Here is a 16,664-nt window from a genome sequence, read left to right as displayed (position 1 = left end):
TTTGCAGTTGTAGTGGCATCATACCGATCCTTGACATTCATTCTGCTTCTGTGACTCTTAGGACTCAGGCTCATTTGTCAATGAACTTTCATCTGCTAAGTAATGAGTATATCAGTTGTTTAATATCACGGAAGTTTCATCTAGGAGCCTTTCCTTTTTTATTACTAGAAAGATCTCTCCTGCCCCTCCCCTTCTTCCACCATGTAATAAAACAGAACCTACCCAATGTAGTACACAATTCAGGTTTTCATTATATCCTGCTGGATGGGAGACACTATTTACACAGAGATGAAGCAGCATACCTTCACAAGATTATTTCACATGAGGAGAATGTGGTTTTATATAACAAAATACATCTTTTTCCACTTGGTGAGCAAACTAGGTGAGTCAACATCTTCTCTCAGGAAGTCAGGACATTTCCTCTGACTTTAGAATTCTGTAACAGTGTCCACATGTACTCATGCACGGATGCATGCATGTTGGTTCTGTGGTACATATATAGCAATCTTTTCGCATATCTGCACATCACATGAGGGATAAGCCCAGGTTAGGTGACTCTCTTAAAGGTAATTTAAAACCATAAAGACTAGTAGCTTCAATTTGGGAGAAAAAAAAAAAGGACACCTGTTCAAAGATTCAAGTTCTGTGCATTACTCTTCTTTTTCCAAGATAACATATTAAAGGGCTACAAATTTGAATTTTGGGGGGGTCCTTTCAAACTGAATCACAAAGCTCTGCAAATTGGGATTTCATCCAGTTATCCTTCAAACTGTGCTTATTTTAAAGTTCAGGTCTCCATAATATATAGATTAGGTTAAATATCTGTAAAATTTATTTACACAATCCCTAAAAGAATTTTGAAAAATTATGTTCCCACTTCTATATAGTTGACATCTAATTTTGTTCTTATTAAAAATCTACGTAGTTCTTGGGGTGCCAGTAGGTTAAGCTTCTGACTCATGATTTCAGCCCAGGTCATGATCTTGTAGTTTGTGGGATCGGGTCCTGTGTCGGGCTCTGTGCTGACAGTGTGGAGCCTGCTTGGGATTCTATCTTTCCCTCTCTGCCCCTCCCCACCCACTCTCAAAATAAGTAAGTAAGCAAACAAACAAAAAATCTAAATAGTTCAAAGAACATAATTTCTGGCAATACATATTTCTATTTTAAAACATACCCATTGTATCCATTTTTAAATGAATCCAATGGAGTATTCGATAATCTCTATCTTCCATTAAAAAGTTTTAAAAGAGTTCCTCTTTAGCAGTTGGAAATTTTACATGTGATTTTTGTTTGGTATGGATTTGTGTTTCCATTGTACTTCCATCACAAAATTATACCCTAATACAATATTTTTTATATTGGAAAGCATTTTATCAATCACCCTATTATATGTATGAATATATACGTTTGTAAGTTTAAATAACTTTTACCCACGACCCTAATGTTTTAAGTGTCAAAAATTTATTTTGGGTTGGGTGATATTATTAGTAAATATTTTTAATGCACAATTGTTCCAAACAATATAAATATATTATACATTTTAATAATTATTAAATTTAAAAAGTAAACATTTTATTAGAAATGTGTGGGGCTTTTTCTTCAATTAGTTTACATATTTTTGTGGGGGGACAAATATTACTTATTTCTAGAATGGGCTATGATTCAGCCTAAATTCTCTTCCCATTTTTCATTCTATAGATGTGCTGAGAAAGCTTGCTTGCATAAATGAGTAGATGAGAACAGATGGAGTTTTGTTATGGCAATGCCATTAATTTCTTTGAATTCCTTCTGAGTTATATGTCCTGATCACATCGTTATCTGTCATCAGAAATTGTTTTTTAATGGTCCATCAGCTGATGAGTAGATTAGGACTTTTCAATATTATTGAAATAAAGAAATAGTTAACCTCCTTATATGCAAAAAAGTGCATTACTCAGGCATTAGAATCACTTGCTTTCATCGCCAACAACATCAATATTTCAAATGGTCCCTTTTTAATTAGCACCTGAATGGTTTTGCCTCCTAGCAATGTATTGTGTGGTGATACCTGGGATGGAAAGGAAGGATGTTTTTCTTTTGTAAAATGTGAATAGGTAATTAAGAAAGAAGACAGCGGGGTATTTTCACATGTAGAACATTCTCATAAATTTTAGGCAAATGTACATGTGAAGGTTGAGAAGTTGAAACTTTATTTCCTTAACCATTATCCCGGCCACTGTGCCCCTCCAAGAGTTGTTGTGCTCCTATAAGTGTGTGTGTGTGTCCCCATCTGGGTATTCTGGGCTGTACTCGTTTCACCCATGTGAGTCCTTGGATCAGTGTACAAGGAAAAAGAAAGTGGGAGGAGGATTGGTGGTGGAAAGAGACAGAGATTAGGAGAGACTGGTGTGTGTGGGGTATTCAGGGATGGAAACTTCTATGCCCAGTCTATCCTATACTAACAAACCAGTGCATTTCAGATAAGCACAAGTCACACTGTCTGAATAACCAGTGAGAAAAACGGTTGACTGGCTCCATAATGCTGGAATTATAAATAAATCTACAGCAAGCCTCACTTGTCTTCCCTTGATCTCATGAGATTTCCAACCATTTATTTCAGAGGTTTCCAGTAAGTCTTGTGATACCTTTCCAGTTCAGGGGCACAAAGGAATGGCAGACATCATGCTTCTGTCTCAGATCCAAGAGGTGTGGATGAAAAGGAATGTGATTAAAAAAAAAAAAAAAATACTCGCCCCGAGGGCTTGCATAACTCCAAAGCCCTTCAAGCCGCGGACAAGAAATCAGAGGGGACAGAGACAAGTTATATCAAGAAATAAGCCACTTACAATGAGCGGGCCGCGGTTGTTCTCCCGGTACTTGTTCTGGAAGAAAATGTAAACGACGGTGGCAGCCAGGGAGTAGAGGAAGGCGAAGACAGCAACCGTGACGAAGAACTCGGCGGAAGATGAGGAGTCACCAGTCAATGCCAGCTTCTGCTGCTCCTTCCCTTCGCAGGTGGGCACTTCAAACGTCACCTGGTGTAACCTAAAGTGCCAGATGAAGGAGACTCTTTACAATGCGATGGAGACCAAGTGAGGGGCTGGGTGTCTACATGTTCTAAAGCAAAGCAGGGGTGATTGGGGAGTTTTACGGCATGCTTCTGGGAGAAGTTCATTAAAGAAACTGAGGTTACCGCTGGAAACATGGAAGAAATGTCACAGGAAAACATCATTCCACTGGGTTTCCCAGTAGCTAGTCACTCTAGACAGAAGGGAGGAGGGGAGGGAAAGGGAACCTGAAATGACGATAAATTACACCATATAACATCCTCCTGCTCAAATTTCCCCAGTGCTTTCTCATTGTGCTTGGACTCAATCCCTAACTCCTTAATAAGACCCAGCGGGTCTTACATCAGGTCCTTATGGCACAGTCCTGACTTGTGGTCATTTCAATGTTCCCTTTTCCTCACTCCGTCCCCTGACATTTTCCATAGCTGGCTCCTTCTTGGTATTCCTGTGTCTGCTCAAAGGTCATCTTCTGGGAGAGCCTTTTTCTGACCATTAAGCTAAAATAGTTCCTTTCCTGTAGACATTTTCTATCCCATTGCCCTGGTTAACGTCATTCATAGCACTCATCACTAGCCACACTGTTTTGGTGATGTATTTAATTCCTTGTTTTCTTCTGTCTTCACTGCCCCTTCCATGGTGATGGAATCTTGATTTTCTTCTTCTTTGTATATCTTGAATGACTGACACTTGTTAGGCATTCAGTATATAGGACTTGGATAAATGAATGAACATTCTTGATTCTGTAAGATGACGGATCGATACTAATTTGATTGAACTTTTAGAACTTCTATTTTAGAGAGTAAGTTCTATTAGGAAAGCATTCAGGCTCAGTGTGTTACCTAATAGAGAAAAATAAGGTTTGGGGGCTAATACTTTCTGCTCAATAAATGACACCTAAGGAAGTATGTTATAGCCAGTACAGTAGCTCATGTTGTCAACTAGGTGGTAAACTGTAATTTAATATAGGAGCCAAAATTGTGCTTCATAAGAAATGACTAAATTATTCTTTGAGTATTAGGGAGGCATTTGAAAATAGCCATAGCAACGATATCAACGAAGTGCCACTTGGAAAATTATCTACGAAAGTAACAATAATGATAAAGCCATCGGTGAACCTGGTAATTTCCCAATTTATGCATAGAAAGTATTTTTTTTTAACTAAGCAAAACTTGATGCCTTTAAAACAGATTTGTCGTGTATATTCTCTTAGACTTTAGATAATACTATAATGATAAAATAGTAATGACAATAGCAAACTAACATTGGAACATTTCTTATGGCCCAGATAATTGTGTTTTATGCTCATTGTTTAATTGAATGCCCAATGGCAACCCTATGATGTAGGCACTTTATTGCCCCCTTCCCCTTTACAGAATAAGAAATGGGCTTAGAAAGATTAAGTAGTTCATCCTAAACCACAAGGCTGGTAAATTGGGCAGGGATTTAAATCTGTGCCTGACTCCAGAGCTTGAAGCCCATGGGCCACTGGCATCGCAATCACTAGAGGCCTTGCTACAAACATACATTCCAGGGCCTTGTGCTGGATCTAGTGAACCCGAATCTCTAGGGACGTGGCTCTGTTGACAGCTAATGCAGGGACGTGCAGTATCCCTCAGCTTTTTATTTCTCAGAAACCCAGTCTTTTCTACTATTGCCTGACTTGAGAAAGAGCTGTTTACACCATCTACTTGATCCTGCTTGTATTTACTCAGGCTCCTCCTGCTTCTCACCCACCAGAAAGGTGTTCTGCTTTGTAGCCCAATTCAGGAAAAGAGAAGCATTCGTCATGGTCACATTGTGCAGTTCCTTTCCTCCCCTTGCCAGAGAGATTAAAACATTTCTCCATGGTTTGGTCTGTGGGAAGGCTGAAAAATGAAATGGACTTAAAAGGTAATCGTGCCAATGATTCTCAAATAGGTGCTTTTCAGGTAATGCATACCTTTCTCTCATGATTTCATAATAGGTCATTATTCAACAAATTTTTAGCAAGTGGCCAGTAGTTCATACAATGGCTAGATGTTGTGGTAGAGTGAGAAACGTAGGATGGCCCCTGCCCGTGTTGAACTTCAAGTTTAGAGAGAAAATACAGGTTTCCTGAGAGGAGCCTGAGGCTAGCCTGGGGCGGGGTGGTCAATGTAAAATACCCTATGGAAGTGACTTTTAAGCTGCAGCCTGAAAAATGGGTAGAAATGATCCATATAGAAAGTTAAGAATCAAAACACCATGAAATATGACTATACATCCACCAGGGTGGCTATAATAATAATAATAATAAAAAAACCCAGTAAGATTGGAATAGCAAGTGTTGGCAAGATTGGGTAAGAATAACAAGATAAGACTGGAATAACAAATTCTAATTAGACAGAATTGGAACTTTCATCTATTGCTGGTGGAAATGTAAAATGGTGCAGCCACTTTGAAAAAACAGTCTGGCAGTTTTTCAAACGGTTAAACATAGAGTTAGCATATGATCCAGCAATTCCACTTCTAGACACATACCCAAGAGAAACGGTAACATTTGTCTGCACAAAAACTTGTACAAGAATGTTCACAGCAGCAGTATTCATAATAGCCAAAAACTGAAAACAACAAACAACACAAATGTCTATCGATTGATGAATGGATAAATAAAATGTGGCATATCGATGCAATGGAATATTATCTATCAATAAGGAATGGAGTGCTGAGCAAACCTTGAAAGCATTCTGCTAAGTGGAAAAAGTCAGTCACAAAGGACCACACATTGTATGCCTCCATTCGTATGAAATGTTCAGAAAAGGCCAATCTATGGAAACAAAGAGTAGGCTGGCATTTGCCTAGGGCTGGGGGGACGATGGGAGAATCCAAAATGATGGCTAAGTGTTACAGGATTTCTTTTTTCTTTTTTTTTTTAAAGGTTTTATTCACTTTTTAGAGACAGAGACAGAGCATGAGTGGTGGAGGGGCAGAGAGAGAGGGAGACACAGAATCCGAAGCGGGCTCCAGGCTCCGAGCTGTCAGCACAGAGCCTGATGCGGGGCTCAAACCCATGAACTGTGAGATCATGACCTGAGCTGAAGTCAGACGCTCAACCAACTGAGCCACCCAGGTGCCCCTGGATTTCTTTTTTGGGTGACAAGAATGTTGTGGAATTGACTGTGATGATGGATGTGGTGATGTGAATATACTTAAAACCATAAAGTTGTACATTTTAAGTGAATGAATTGTATAGTATGTGACTTACATTTCAGTAAAGCTGTTAAAACATAGGCCACAAAGAGCATGCACCAAGACCCTGCATAGGCCAGGAACACAGCACATGGGGAGAGATGAAATATGTCTTGGAAAACTGGAACATGGCGGGAAAAGGAAATGAGTGGTTTCAGATGAGATGGAGAAGTCCTCAGGGGCCCTCACTGTGGGGTATTGTGGGCCAGGTTATAGTTTTGGGTCTTTATCTTAAGTCAAAGATGGGAAAGATTTTCCTAGAATGAACAACATGTAAAACAAAAATAGCAGGCAGGGCTATGTCACCTGCTGCAACTATTCAGAGGTACGCACACTTGCTTTCCAGACGCCAGGATTACGGTGCTTCTGATACGCCAGTTCCCTCAGCTGACGTGCACAGACTGGGTCTGCAATGTTGGTCTGCGGTGGGGGTGGCAGGCAGCAGGAGAATAAAAGAATTGGGTGTTGGATTTTTTTTCCCTGTGCAATCAGCTGAATATCATTTCCCCTATCGCTAACTTATTACGTTGATTTACAGTAAATGTTAATTGTGGTTATCTGTACAAGGCACAGGCATGCAAAAATCACTAACAAATCTGCTGCACTTATTAACGCCAGTGATTTACAGCTTGGTATTTGGCCCACCAGTCACACTGGGGTGAAATCAAGGGAAAGAGGGGAAAAGGAAGTGCGTTCTAAGCTAATGCCTCGTCCGTGGAAGGGAGTAGGGATCATTTATAAAGAACGAGCACGTCAGCTCAAAATAGTCTGAGCATAATAATTCATAGGACTGAACATTTTTAATGCCATACGATTGGTATATATTGCTCAACACACATATTTTAACAGAGAGGGTCTTTTAAGCATCAGATAGATATACATGCGTAGATATGTATGTTTTATTCTGGAGGAAGAGAGTTTATAGTCAGCAAGTGTTCAGCAGCTGTAATAATTTTGGAAGCAAGTATCATTCATTTAGAACCTAAACAAGGGAAGAACTGTTCTGTATAGCCAGAGTGTGTCAGTTGACAGAACCTGGAAGCCAAGGGGACCACCTCTGATCCCGTGACGAAATCGTCATGAAGCAACTGCTGAACCTGCAAAAGGGACCAAATCCAACTGTGTTGATTTCAAATGTATAATTCCCTTCATGGTGGGCCTCAGTCAAAGGGTAATTGAATTTCGTTGGGTCTTACTGCATTGTGTCTACCAAAGAAAAGCGTCCATGGTAGAGTAGATTTTTAAAAAATTTTTTACCAACGCATAAACAACACGTAAACATCTCACTGCTGCTTCACTTACACGAAAGGGGCTGCTAGGCACCCACAGCTTTTAGTTCTGTTTGTGGGGCCTGGAAAAATATTAAGCAAGTTGGCACTGCTTTATTAATGAAAATATTTACAATAGCAACCACTGACATGTTTCAGCCTCCAGGCATTGTGCTAGCTTCTTTACTGACATGATTCTCATCTAATGCTCATAACGCTCATAGGTAGGTTCTATTACTATGACCGTTATACACAGATGAGGAAACTGAGGCTTGGAGTGTGCAGTGAGCTTGCCTGAAGTCATGTAGCTAGTGGAGGGCAGGGACGAGGCTTGAATGCAAGGAGATTAGGTGGAGCCTACACTAATAACTACTGTACGTTTCTGCCCCTCTTTCTCAGAAGTTACGGCATCCTTAGATTTCCAGCTGAATGTCTATAAAAATGACCAAGCCATCTCGGAGTGTCTGCGTGGCTCAGCTGGTTGTGTGTCCAAGTCTTGATTTCAGCTCAGGTCATGATCACATGGTCGTGGGACTGAGCTCCGTGTAAGGCTCTGTGCAAACAGCTTGGCGTTCTCTCTCCCACACGTTCTCTGTGTCCCCCTCTTTCTGCCCTTCCCTCACTCATGCTCTCTCTCTTCCTCTCTCAAAAATAAACATTAAAAAAACAAGGTTCCCATGAACAAGTTTTGATCTAGGTCATTCTAACATTTGCTTCCAAAGCAAGCAGAGGGCAAATGAACTTGAATGCCTCGTGCACCGAAATTGTGATCATTGTAGGACCTGTGGTTCTTTACACAAAGTGAGGTATTCAGTACAGGAAGACACAGATTCATGTGTATGCAGCACTGTACCATTAGGGGCATCTGGTAATAAGAGTTTGAAATTATTGACATTATCTTTCACCTGCTGCAGAAGAAAAGAGGACTAATGCCCCTAACAATGTATCTGGGGGGTGGCTCAGGGAGGGACAGGAATGACATGTCCTAATGGTGGTGGTCCCCCAGGAGCAAATGTGGGAAGCATCAAGGGTGTTGGGGAGCAAACTGCTGTCACAGAATTTCTCATCCCCAGAATTAAAGTCGCCAAGGGACAATCAGAGGGCAACTGGCAAATTGTGGTGCTAAGCACGTTTCTCTTTACTTGATCATTTTCCACAGCCCCTGTTTCAATATCCTTTTATCAGCTGATAGAGACTTTAATCCTCTTGCTCCTTCTTTTTCTCTTCCCAGTATAAAATATTGGCATTTGTCTGGTTTTAGATTGACTTTTCTTTCACTAGCCATATGTGTATGCATAATAAATGCGTTTGTGTGTGCTCGTATACACTCACACACACCTCTGCTTGCTTAGCCTAGATGATTCACAGCATAAATCACTACAAAATCCTGAGAGTTTAGCAACACGTTCACACACTAGATCTCCTTTTTTTCTCTCCAGCAACCTTCTCCATTCTATAGATGAGGAAGTTGGAGCTCAGTCATCTTGAAAGAATCATCAAAGATCACCCAGTTGGCATAGAGAAGGAGCAAACTTGGAAACCAGCTCTGAGGTGTTTTTTTCTTTCTTATGATGCAAATTCCACCTCTAAGTTTTCCAAACTACTGAATTCTCCATTATGCTCAAGTCCTTCAATCCTTCAAGAGGGATGGGTTGAGCCCCATGGGCCAGTCATTGGAGAAGCCAAGCAATGAGTTGTGAGGCACTGGAGTTGAGATTTTCTAGGAGGATGAAAAGGACAAGTCCTTCTGTCTGCCATGTCCCTGATTTTCTTACTGTACCTGGAGCAGGGCATGGGACAATGCTATATGGGATAATGACGATTCTATCACTACTACTGCCACTGCTGGATGCCAATCACCAATGACACTTATTGCCAGGCCAGGCACTATGCCAAATGCCTTCACATCTTATCTCATTTGGACCTTCAAATCTGATGAAGTGGGTACTATTTCTCTTCTGTTAGTGGTGAGGAAAGTGAGGGGAAGAGAGGTTAAGTGACTTGTTGATGTAAGGGCCTGAAAACAGAGACTATCTGACCTCAAAGCTTTTACTCTTAAGCTCCTATATGAAACAAATACAGTGCTATTATTTTTTCTTTATCCCTCACCTGTCTACTGACTTCTTGGACAACTGCTGGATTTTCTGATTGCCTTCCTATGGCTGGCTTTCCCTTTTGCCGCTTTCAGTTGTTTTTCAACAGATGAGTGGTCACGGGATGAACGTATGGAGGCTGTGGCCTTTTGTTCCGCTGCTCCCCTGGCTCATGGGTGATTTCAAACTGGTTCTAAAGACTTGCATATTGATTAGGGCAAGGTTTTCCCTTATGCCACCAGCTCGTTATGAGGCATGTTTCTATGCTATGGTCAAAATCTGGGGAGAATGACTTCTCAGGGCTGCAGGTATAGGATCTGTTTGGGGTGGAAAGGGCAGAAGATGGGGACAAATGGGGACTCAGAACAGTCTTGGGAACTATGCCAGTTGCAGTGAGAACTCAGAGAAGGCTCCAGTACTTGGACTTAGGTTGCTAAAGTTGGAAACTTCAGCATGAAGTTGACGTCCTCAGCTTGCCAAGGAGAAGGGATGGAGTTTGTCCGAGACTCAGGACATACTGACCGGAAGTATCAGTATATGCAGGATGCCTCTGCTGACTAAAAGGGTCATTACCAGACTCTATCCAACATCAAAGCAAGCAGAAATATAAAACAATCTATTTCACAAACATCCTAGGCGTGCCTCAGGGATTCTAATGATGCTGTTTGTTCCCAGGAAGGTCGGTGGACCTGTACTCCCGTCTGCTAGAACTAAGAGATCTCCAGCTTCCTTATCTTCAGGTAAATGGCATTTTTTGCCAGCCAGAATCATTTTTGAGACATTTTTGTCCTAACTTGAGTTGAATCAAAATCAGCTTCATCTCTTGTAACAACAGCATATATTCACTAAAAGTGTTATCTTAAAAGACAAAAACAAAGTGAAAGACAAAATGCTATACTTCGGCTCTTCAACAAAATAAGGGCATTTCTCCTTGATGTGATTATGTATCAAATGTATTAAAGTTTATTGTCTCCATAGGAGGCACTTTCTTTTTTTTTTTAAACTTTTTAAAAAGTTTATTTATTTTTCAGGGAGAGAGAGAGAGAGAGAGAGAGAGAGAGAGAGAGAGAATCCAAAGCAGGCTCCAGGCTCTGAGCTGTCAGCACAGAGCCCTATGTGGGGCTGGGGCTCCGGACTGCACGATCATGACCTGAGCCGAAGTCAGAGGCTTAGCTGACTGAGCCACCCAGGTGCCCTGATAGGAGGAACTTTCCATTATGTTCTGTGCTCTCCACTTTACCATTAGAGAAGGTAATTTTTTGAAGGACAGTAATAATACATCCTGAACACAGGGAACTGAGTTAGACACTGGAAAATGCTATCAAGGTTACTGCAAACAGTGCTCTCTTCTGCACAATTTCTTGTGCTTGTACCCATGAGGACATGGCTGGAAAGTGACCGTCCCACCACCCACCCCCACCCCCAACCAGTTTGTGGCTTTCATGTCTAATGGCCAAAAAGATACTTATCCGATTTACTATAAATGTATTATGTTAACAAGGATCTTTTCAAATTTCATCCCCCTCCCCGCAAGTTTGCGTTTATACAAACATTTCAAAATAAAAAGACTACAAGGTGATTAAGAAGAAATGGACTGGTGGAGGTCATGGCATGTCCTACAGTGGAACCAAGAGAAGGAAACTCTATAAAACCCATTAAAATGGCTTGCAAAGAGGCACTGCCATACTCATGAAGCTATGATTTATTAATTTTAGTTTCTTCAAATAGAATTTGAGTCATAGAGGACTCAGACTGACTCTACATTGTCAAATTAAAATAGATAATGAGGTCATTATCTGTATATTGCAGAGAAAATCCTTTTTTCCTATCTTGTTTGCCTTCCTTGAACTGTGGTACTGTACTCAAGTGAATTATGAAACAAAAATAGTTCCACAGTTTTCTTTCTTAAACTTAAATGTCCACATAACTGTCTATCTATCCATTTTATTTGGTTGGTATAGAAATGTTTTATGAAAAAACAATGTAAAAGACTTGACTAAAAGAGAATTATAACATTAATAAACACAAGGTAGCATGGGTGAGGGCAGCAGAAATCTGTCTGATTTTACTTTTTGTTTAAATATAGGTCAAATGGATTTGCTTCATTAATTCAGTCAAAATACGCTATTTAAAAAACTCAGTCAATATAGAAATGTTAATAGGAAAATGTAAGCTCCTTTATAATTCCATCCTCAGTATTAACAACTTACAATAATGAAAATCAAACAGGGTTTTTAACTTGCTGTTTATTTAATAGTATGGTTAATACATGTGTTTTCTTTAAAGGAAGATCTACCTTATTTTTAACAGTCATAGAATATATGCATAGGATAGATGAGTTACAGGGCCAGAATTTTCTGTATAGTCACGTTGTGCAGTTTCACAATATTTTTTTTTTAATTTTTTTATTAATTTTTTTTAACGTTTATTTATTTTTGAGACAGAGAGAGAGCATGAACGGGGGAGGGTCAGAGAGAGAGAGACACAGAATCTGAAACAGGGTCCAGGCTCTGAGCTGTCAGCACAGAGCCCGACGCGGGGCTTGAACTCACGGACCGTGAGATCATGACCTGAGCCGAAGTCGGACGCTCAACCGACCAAGCCACCCAGGTGCCCCTCACAATAATTTTTTAAAGGGTCCCCCAATGGTGGACACTTTGATTGTTTCCAATCTTTCTCTGTTAAAACAATGCCTTGAACATGGTTTTCTTTTTTTTTTGAATCTTTGTATGATAACTTTCTTTGGATAAATTTCTACAAGCAGAAGTTCTGGGTAAATGAGTAGATTAGTCAGGGTTCTCTAGAGAAACAGAACTAATAAAGATATATATTTTAAGGAATACAAGGAATTTATTTTAAAGGATTGGCTTATATGATTGTGGGTCCTGGCAAGTCTGAAATGCATAGTGCAAGCTGGTAGGCAAAGGATTCAGGCAAGAGTTGATGTTACCGTCTTGAGTCCAAAGCCAAGAAAACCAGAGTTTCTGCATTGCAGTCTGAAGATAGAATGCTGTCTTTTATAGGAAACTTCAGTCTTTGCTTATGAAAATCCTCAACTAATTGGATGGAGTGACTCACGCCCTGGAGAAGACTGCTTTATTTACTTAAAATCAACTGCTTGTAAATGTCACTCATATCTAAAAAAAAAAAAAAACCTTTATAGAAACATCTAGCCTAGTGTTTGGTAAAAACCTGATCACTATAGTCTAGCCCAGTAAATACATAAAATTAACTATCACAAGGGGTATGGATGGATTTCTAGGGTCTTTGGTAGGAATTGCCAAAAGGCCCTGCTGAAAGGTTGTAGGAATTTGCACTCCCATGAAGAGTGTACTGAGGTTGTCCCATTTGTTATTGTTTTTCTCTTTTATTTATTTATTTTTCCAACATTTATTTATTTTTGGGACAGAGAGAGACAGAGCATGAACGGGGGAGGGGCAGAGAGAGAGGGAGACACAGAATCGGAAACAGGCTCCAGGCTCTGAGCCATCAGCCCAGAGCCCGACGCGGGGCTCGAACTCACGGACCACGAGATCGCGACCTGGCTGAAGTCGGACGCTTAACCGACTGCGCCACCCAGGTGCCCCTGTTTTTCTCTTTTAAACAGGCTTTTATTGGGGTGCCTGGGTGGCTCAGTCAGTTGAGTGTCCAGCTTTTGGTTTTGGCTCAGGTCAATATCTCACGGTTCATGGGTTCAAGCCCTGCATCGGGCTCTGAGCTGACAGTTTAGGATTCTATAATCTTTTTTTTTTTTTTTAATGTTTATTTATTTTTGAGAGAGAGAGACAGAGCGTGAACAGGGGTAGGGGCAGACAGAGATGGAGACACAGAATCCGAAGCAGGCTCCAGGCTCTGAGCTGTCAACACAGAGCCTGATGTGGGGCTCTAACTCACAAACCATGAGATCATGACCTGAGCTGAAGTCAGACACTTAACCGACTGAGCCACCCAGGCACCCCTGACAGTGTAGGATTCTAAAAGCTGCCTGCTTAGGATTCTCTGTCTCCCTGTCTCTGCCCCTCCCCTACTTGTGCTCATGCTCTCTCTCTGGCAAAATAAATAACTAAAATTAAAAAAATAAAAATAAGAAGTTTTTATTATAGAAAATATCAAATCTACATAAACTAGAGACTATCATACTATCACCTCCATGTTTCTGTTCCCTGTGATAAACCATCCCCAACTCATGGCCAATCTTTTTTTTATCTCAACTACCACCCAGTGCCTCCCACCATCACCTCTTTCCCACCAGTGGATCATTTGGAAATGAATACCAGACATCATATAACTCCATATTCTGTAAATATTCAGTATGTACATTTAAAAGATCAGAATTCTTAAAAATGCAACCACAACACTATTAAATTCAAACCTCAATTCTTGGGGTGCCTGGGTGGCTTGGTCGGTTAAGTGTCTGACTTTGACTCAGGTCATGATCTCGCTGTTCGTGGGTTTGGGCCTGCATCAGGCTCCGTGTTGACAGCTCAGAGCCTGAAGCCTGCTTCAGATTCTGTGTCTGCCTCTTTTTTCCCCCTCCCTTGCTCATGCTCTGTCTCTCTCAAAAATAAATAAACGTTTTTTAAAAAGTTAACAAAATAGTTAATTGTTTATATCATCAATTATCTGCCCAGTGTTCAACTTTTCTTTACTGTCTCAGATGTTTTTAAGTGGGTTTATGTGAATCAGGACCCAGAAAAGTTAGTACATTGCATTTGGTTGATATATCCCTCTGATCTCTTTCAACCTAGACTCTTCCTCCCTCTTTTTTTCCCGTTGCAATATGTGCAGTATGAATATGCAGAAGGAATCTGGCCCTGTAGAGCCCCCTCACTTCTGTTAAGCATCAGATTCAACGATAAGACTGATACTCCTATATGGTTTGCACCTGTTTCAGGTGGGCGATGAGAGGAGATAGAGAGGCATGTGAATAAGAGCAGTGACTCCCAGCATTTTAGAGTTTTTGGATCAGTACAACTTCCAGGAGAAATTTGGTACCTACCAGAGGGAGTTATCAATTTTTTATTTAGCCAGATGAGGTGAGGACATTCAAAACAAAAATTATAATTAAGAACAGTAATTATCATTTAATATCATCAACATTTCATAAAGCAAAAGATATATGGATACCCCAAAAGCAGAAGGGGAAACTTTTAGGATGAGAGCCAGTCATTTCAAATGGAAGAGCTCCCAGAGTCTAGAGCCTGCAGAAAAGAATCTGGGAACTATTAAAAGTGAGAGAACAGATTCTGGGGCCTACCTGTGCACCAATTTTTTTTGTGTGTGATCTTAAGTAAAGACTGTTGTCTGGGTCTCAGTGTTCTCAAGTTTAAAATGAGGGGCTGATTGAAGGGTTCTTAGGAGGTCTACAGATGAATTTCAGGGGTTCATGATGAACTTCAGATAGCTTCATAATCATAAAACATCACTTATATGGGTCATGTTTCATGACTTTATCAGATTCTTAATAGGTCTCCTAATTCCAAAAGGGTTAAGATTTACTAATCTTGATTTTGGTGACTTAGTGCTCTAAGTGGAAATAACAGCTGGGTTCTAAAGATTTTGTTCAGGCTATTTCATGGGTCTACATTTTGTCCAATGGATGGTTCTTCACCCTACCCATTATTTACCTCATCTACTCTTATACCTGGGGACAACATGCAGAATATTTGACAACTCGTCCATTCAATGAGATGTGACTTCTAATATACCTACAGCCCTAGCATACCTTCTTCTATTTGTCTCCATTGGGACCCAATGGAGCACCACCTTTCTACTTGTTTTTCTTCCAACTGGAAGGCAAGATAAAGTAACTCCACCAAGCACCAGCTATGTGATCTTAGACAAATCTTGTAGCAGTTTTGAGCCTCAGCTTTCTCACTGCCTATTTCTCATAGGTGTTTTGTGAGGCTCAACTAAGATAATGGAAAACATTGTGTTTATTGTAGTTGGCATGTATTTGGCAACTACTGTCACTATTCTTAGGTGTGCCAAGAGTTTCCAAAGTTCAAAATTCAAGGTGTAGGCCTAATTACTAAAGTGGACCTTAAAAATCCAAAATGCTTTCAAAAAGTAGACTTCAAAGACCTGGAAACACGGCGTGTTCTATTACTATTTTGCTTTGTCAAAAAGCACCCTATCAAGCACTATTTGGTCATCTGTTGTTGCTTGCTGTCATTTCATTCTGCACATAATAGCTGGCCTCGTTGAATGTTCAGGATAGGGAACCTGGCAGAACCCTGGGTGGGCAGGAAATTCAATATATCTGCCAGATTATAACAAAATAAACAGTAACTGCTTATACATATAGAACAAAATGCAATCTCCTTTAAACCACCAAAAAGCTATTATTCCGTCAAGTGGCTATGGAATTGTAAATTTCCAATTCTTCAGTTATTAATATTACCATAAACACACAAATCCTTTTTGGGAAAAAAAAATGTCTGAAGGCACAAGGCAACACTGTTCATTTTAGTTAACTAGAAACCATTTGTTCAACATATTTATCAGCTCAGGATGGAAAAAGTGCCCTTTATTATCAGCAAATATAATGTCACCCATGTTTCTGGTGCTTTGCCAGCAACCAGGGGATTAATCACACCATTTTCAAGCTGCACTTGGAACATGACATGTAGGAATTCATTTTCTGCACCGCGACCAGAAATTTTTCAAAAACATAAATCAGAACATGTCGCTCCCCTGCATCGAGCTCCCCTCCAGTGCCTCCCCTTGTACTTGAAGCTATATCCAAACCCCTGACCATGGCCCACACGGACCAACCCAACGTCACTTGCATCTTGCCCACTTGTTTGCTATCACCACACCACCTTGCTTCTTTTGCTTCCTAGCACTTGCCCCACCCCACGCAAGTCCTGGGGCCTCTGAACTAAGCTCATATTGCCTGCTGTCAAGTTCATCTCTTCATTTGGGTCTCAGCTGAAATGTGACCATCTCTGGGAGGCCTCCCCTGACCATCTAATCTAAAGAGGGTGTTCCAATGTCATTCTCTATCACATCATCTCGTTTTACTGCGTTTATTTTATTTGGTGCTC

The 16,664-nt window shown here is 40.5% G+C and overlaps 1 protein-coding gene across 3 annotated transcripts in view; it reads right to left on the bottom strand.

Moving 5' to 3' along the window:
• The window catches only part of SYNPR (synaptoporin), a 320,817-nt gene that overhangs the window by 46,233 nt on the left and 257,920 nt on the right, over positions 1 to 16,664 (bottom strand). For all 3 annotated transcript variants that reach the window (XM_045493415.1, XM_045493416.1, XM_045493417.1), the window contains one exon: positions 2,826 to 3,024. In XM_045493415.1, the coding sequence (XP_045349371.1) occupies positions 2,826 to 3,024 (199 nt within the window). The remainder of the gene's footprint in view (positions 1 to 2,825; positions 3,025 to 16,664) is intronic.

The sequence above is a fragment of the Leopardus geoffroyi genome, chromosome A2 (assembly GCF_018350155.1).
Source record: "Leopardus geoffroyi isolate Oge1 chromosome A2, O.geoffroyi_Oge1_pat1.0, whole genome shotgun sequence".
Classification (NCBI taxonomy): Eukaryota; Metazoa; Chordata; class Mammalia; order Carnivora; family Felidae; genus Leopardus; species Leopardus geoffroyi.
This window is presented reverse-complemented; position numbering and strand designations above follow the sequence as displayed.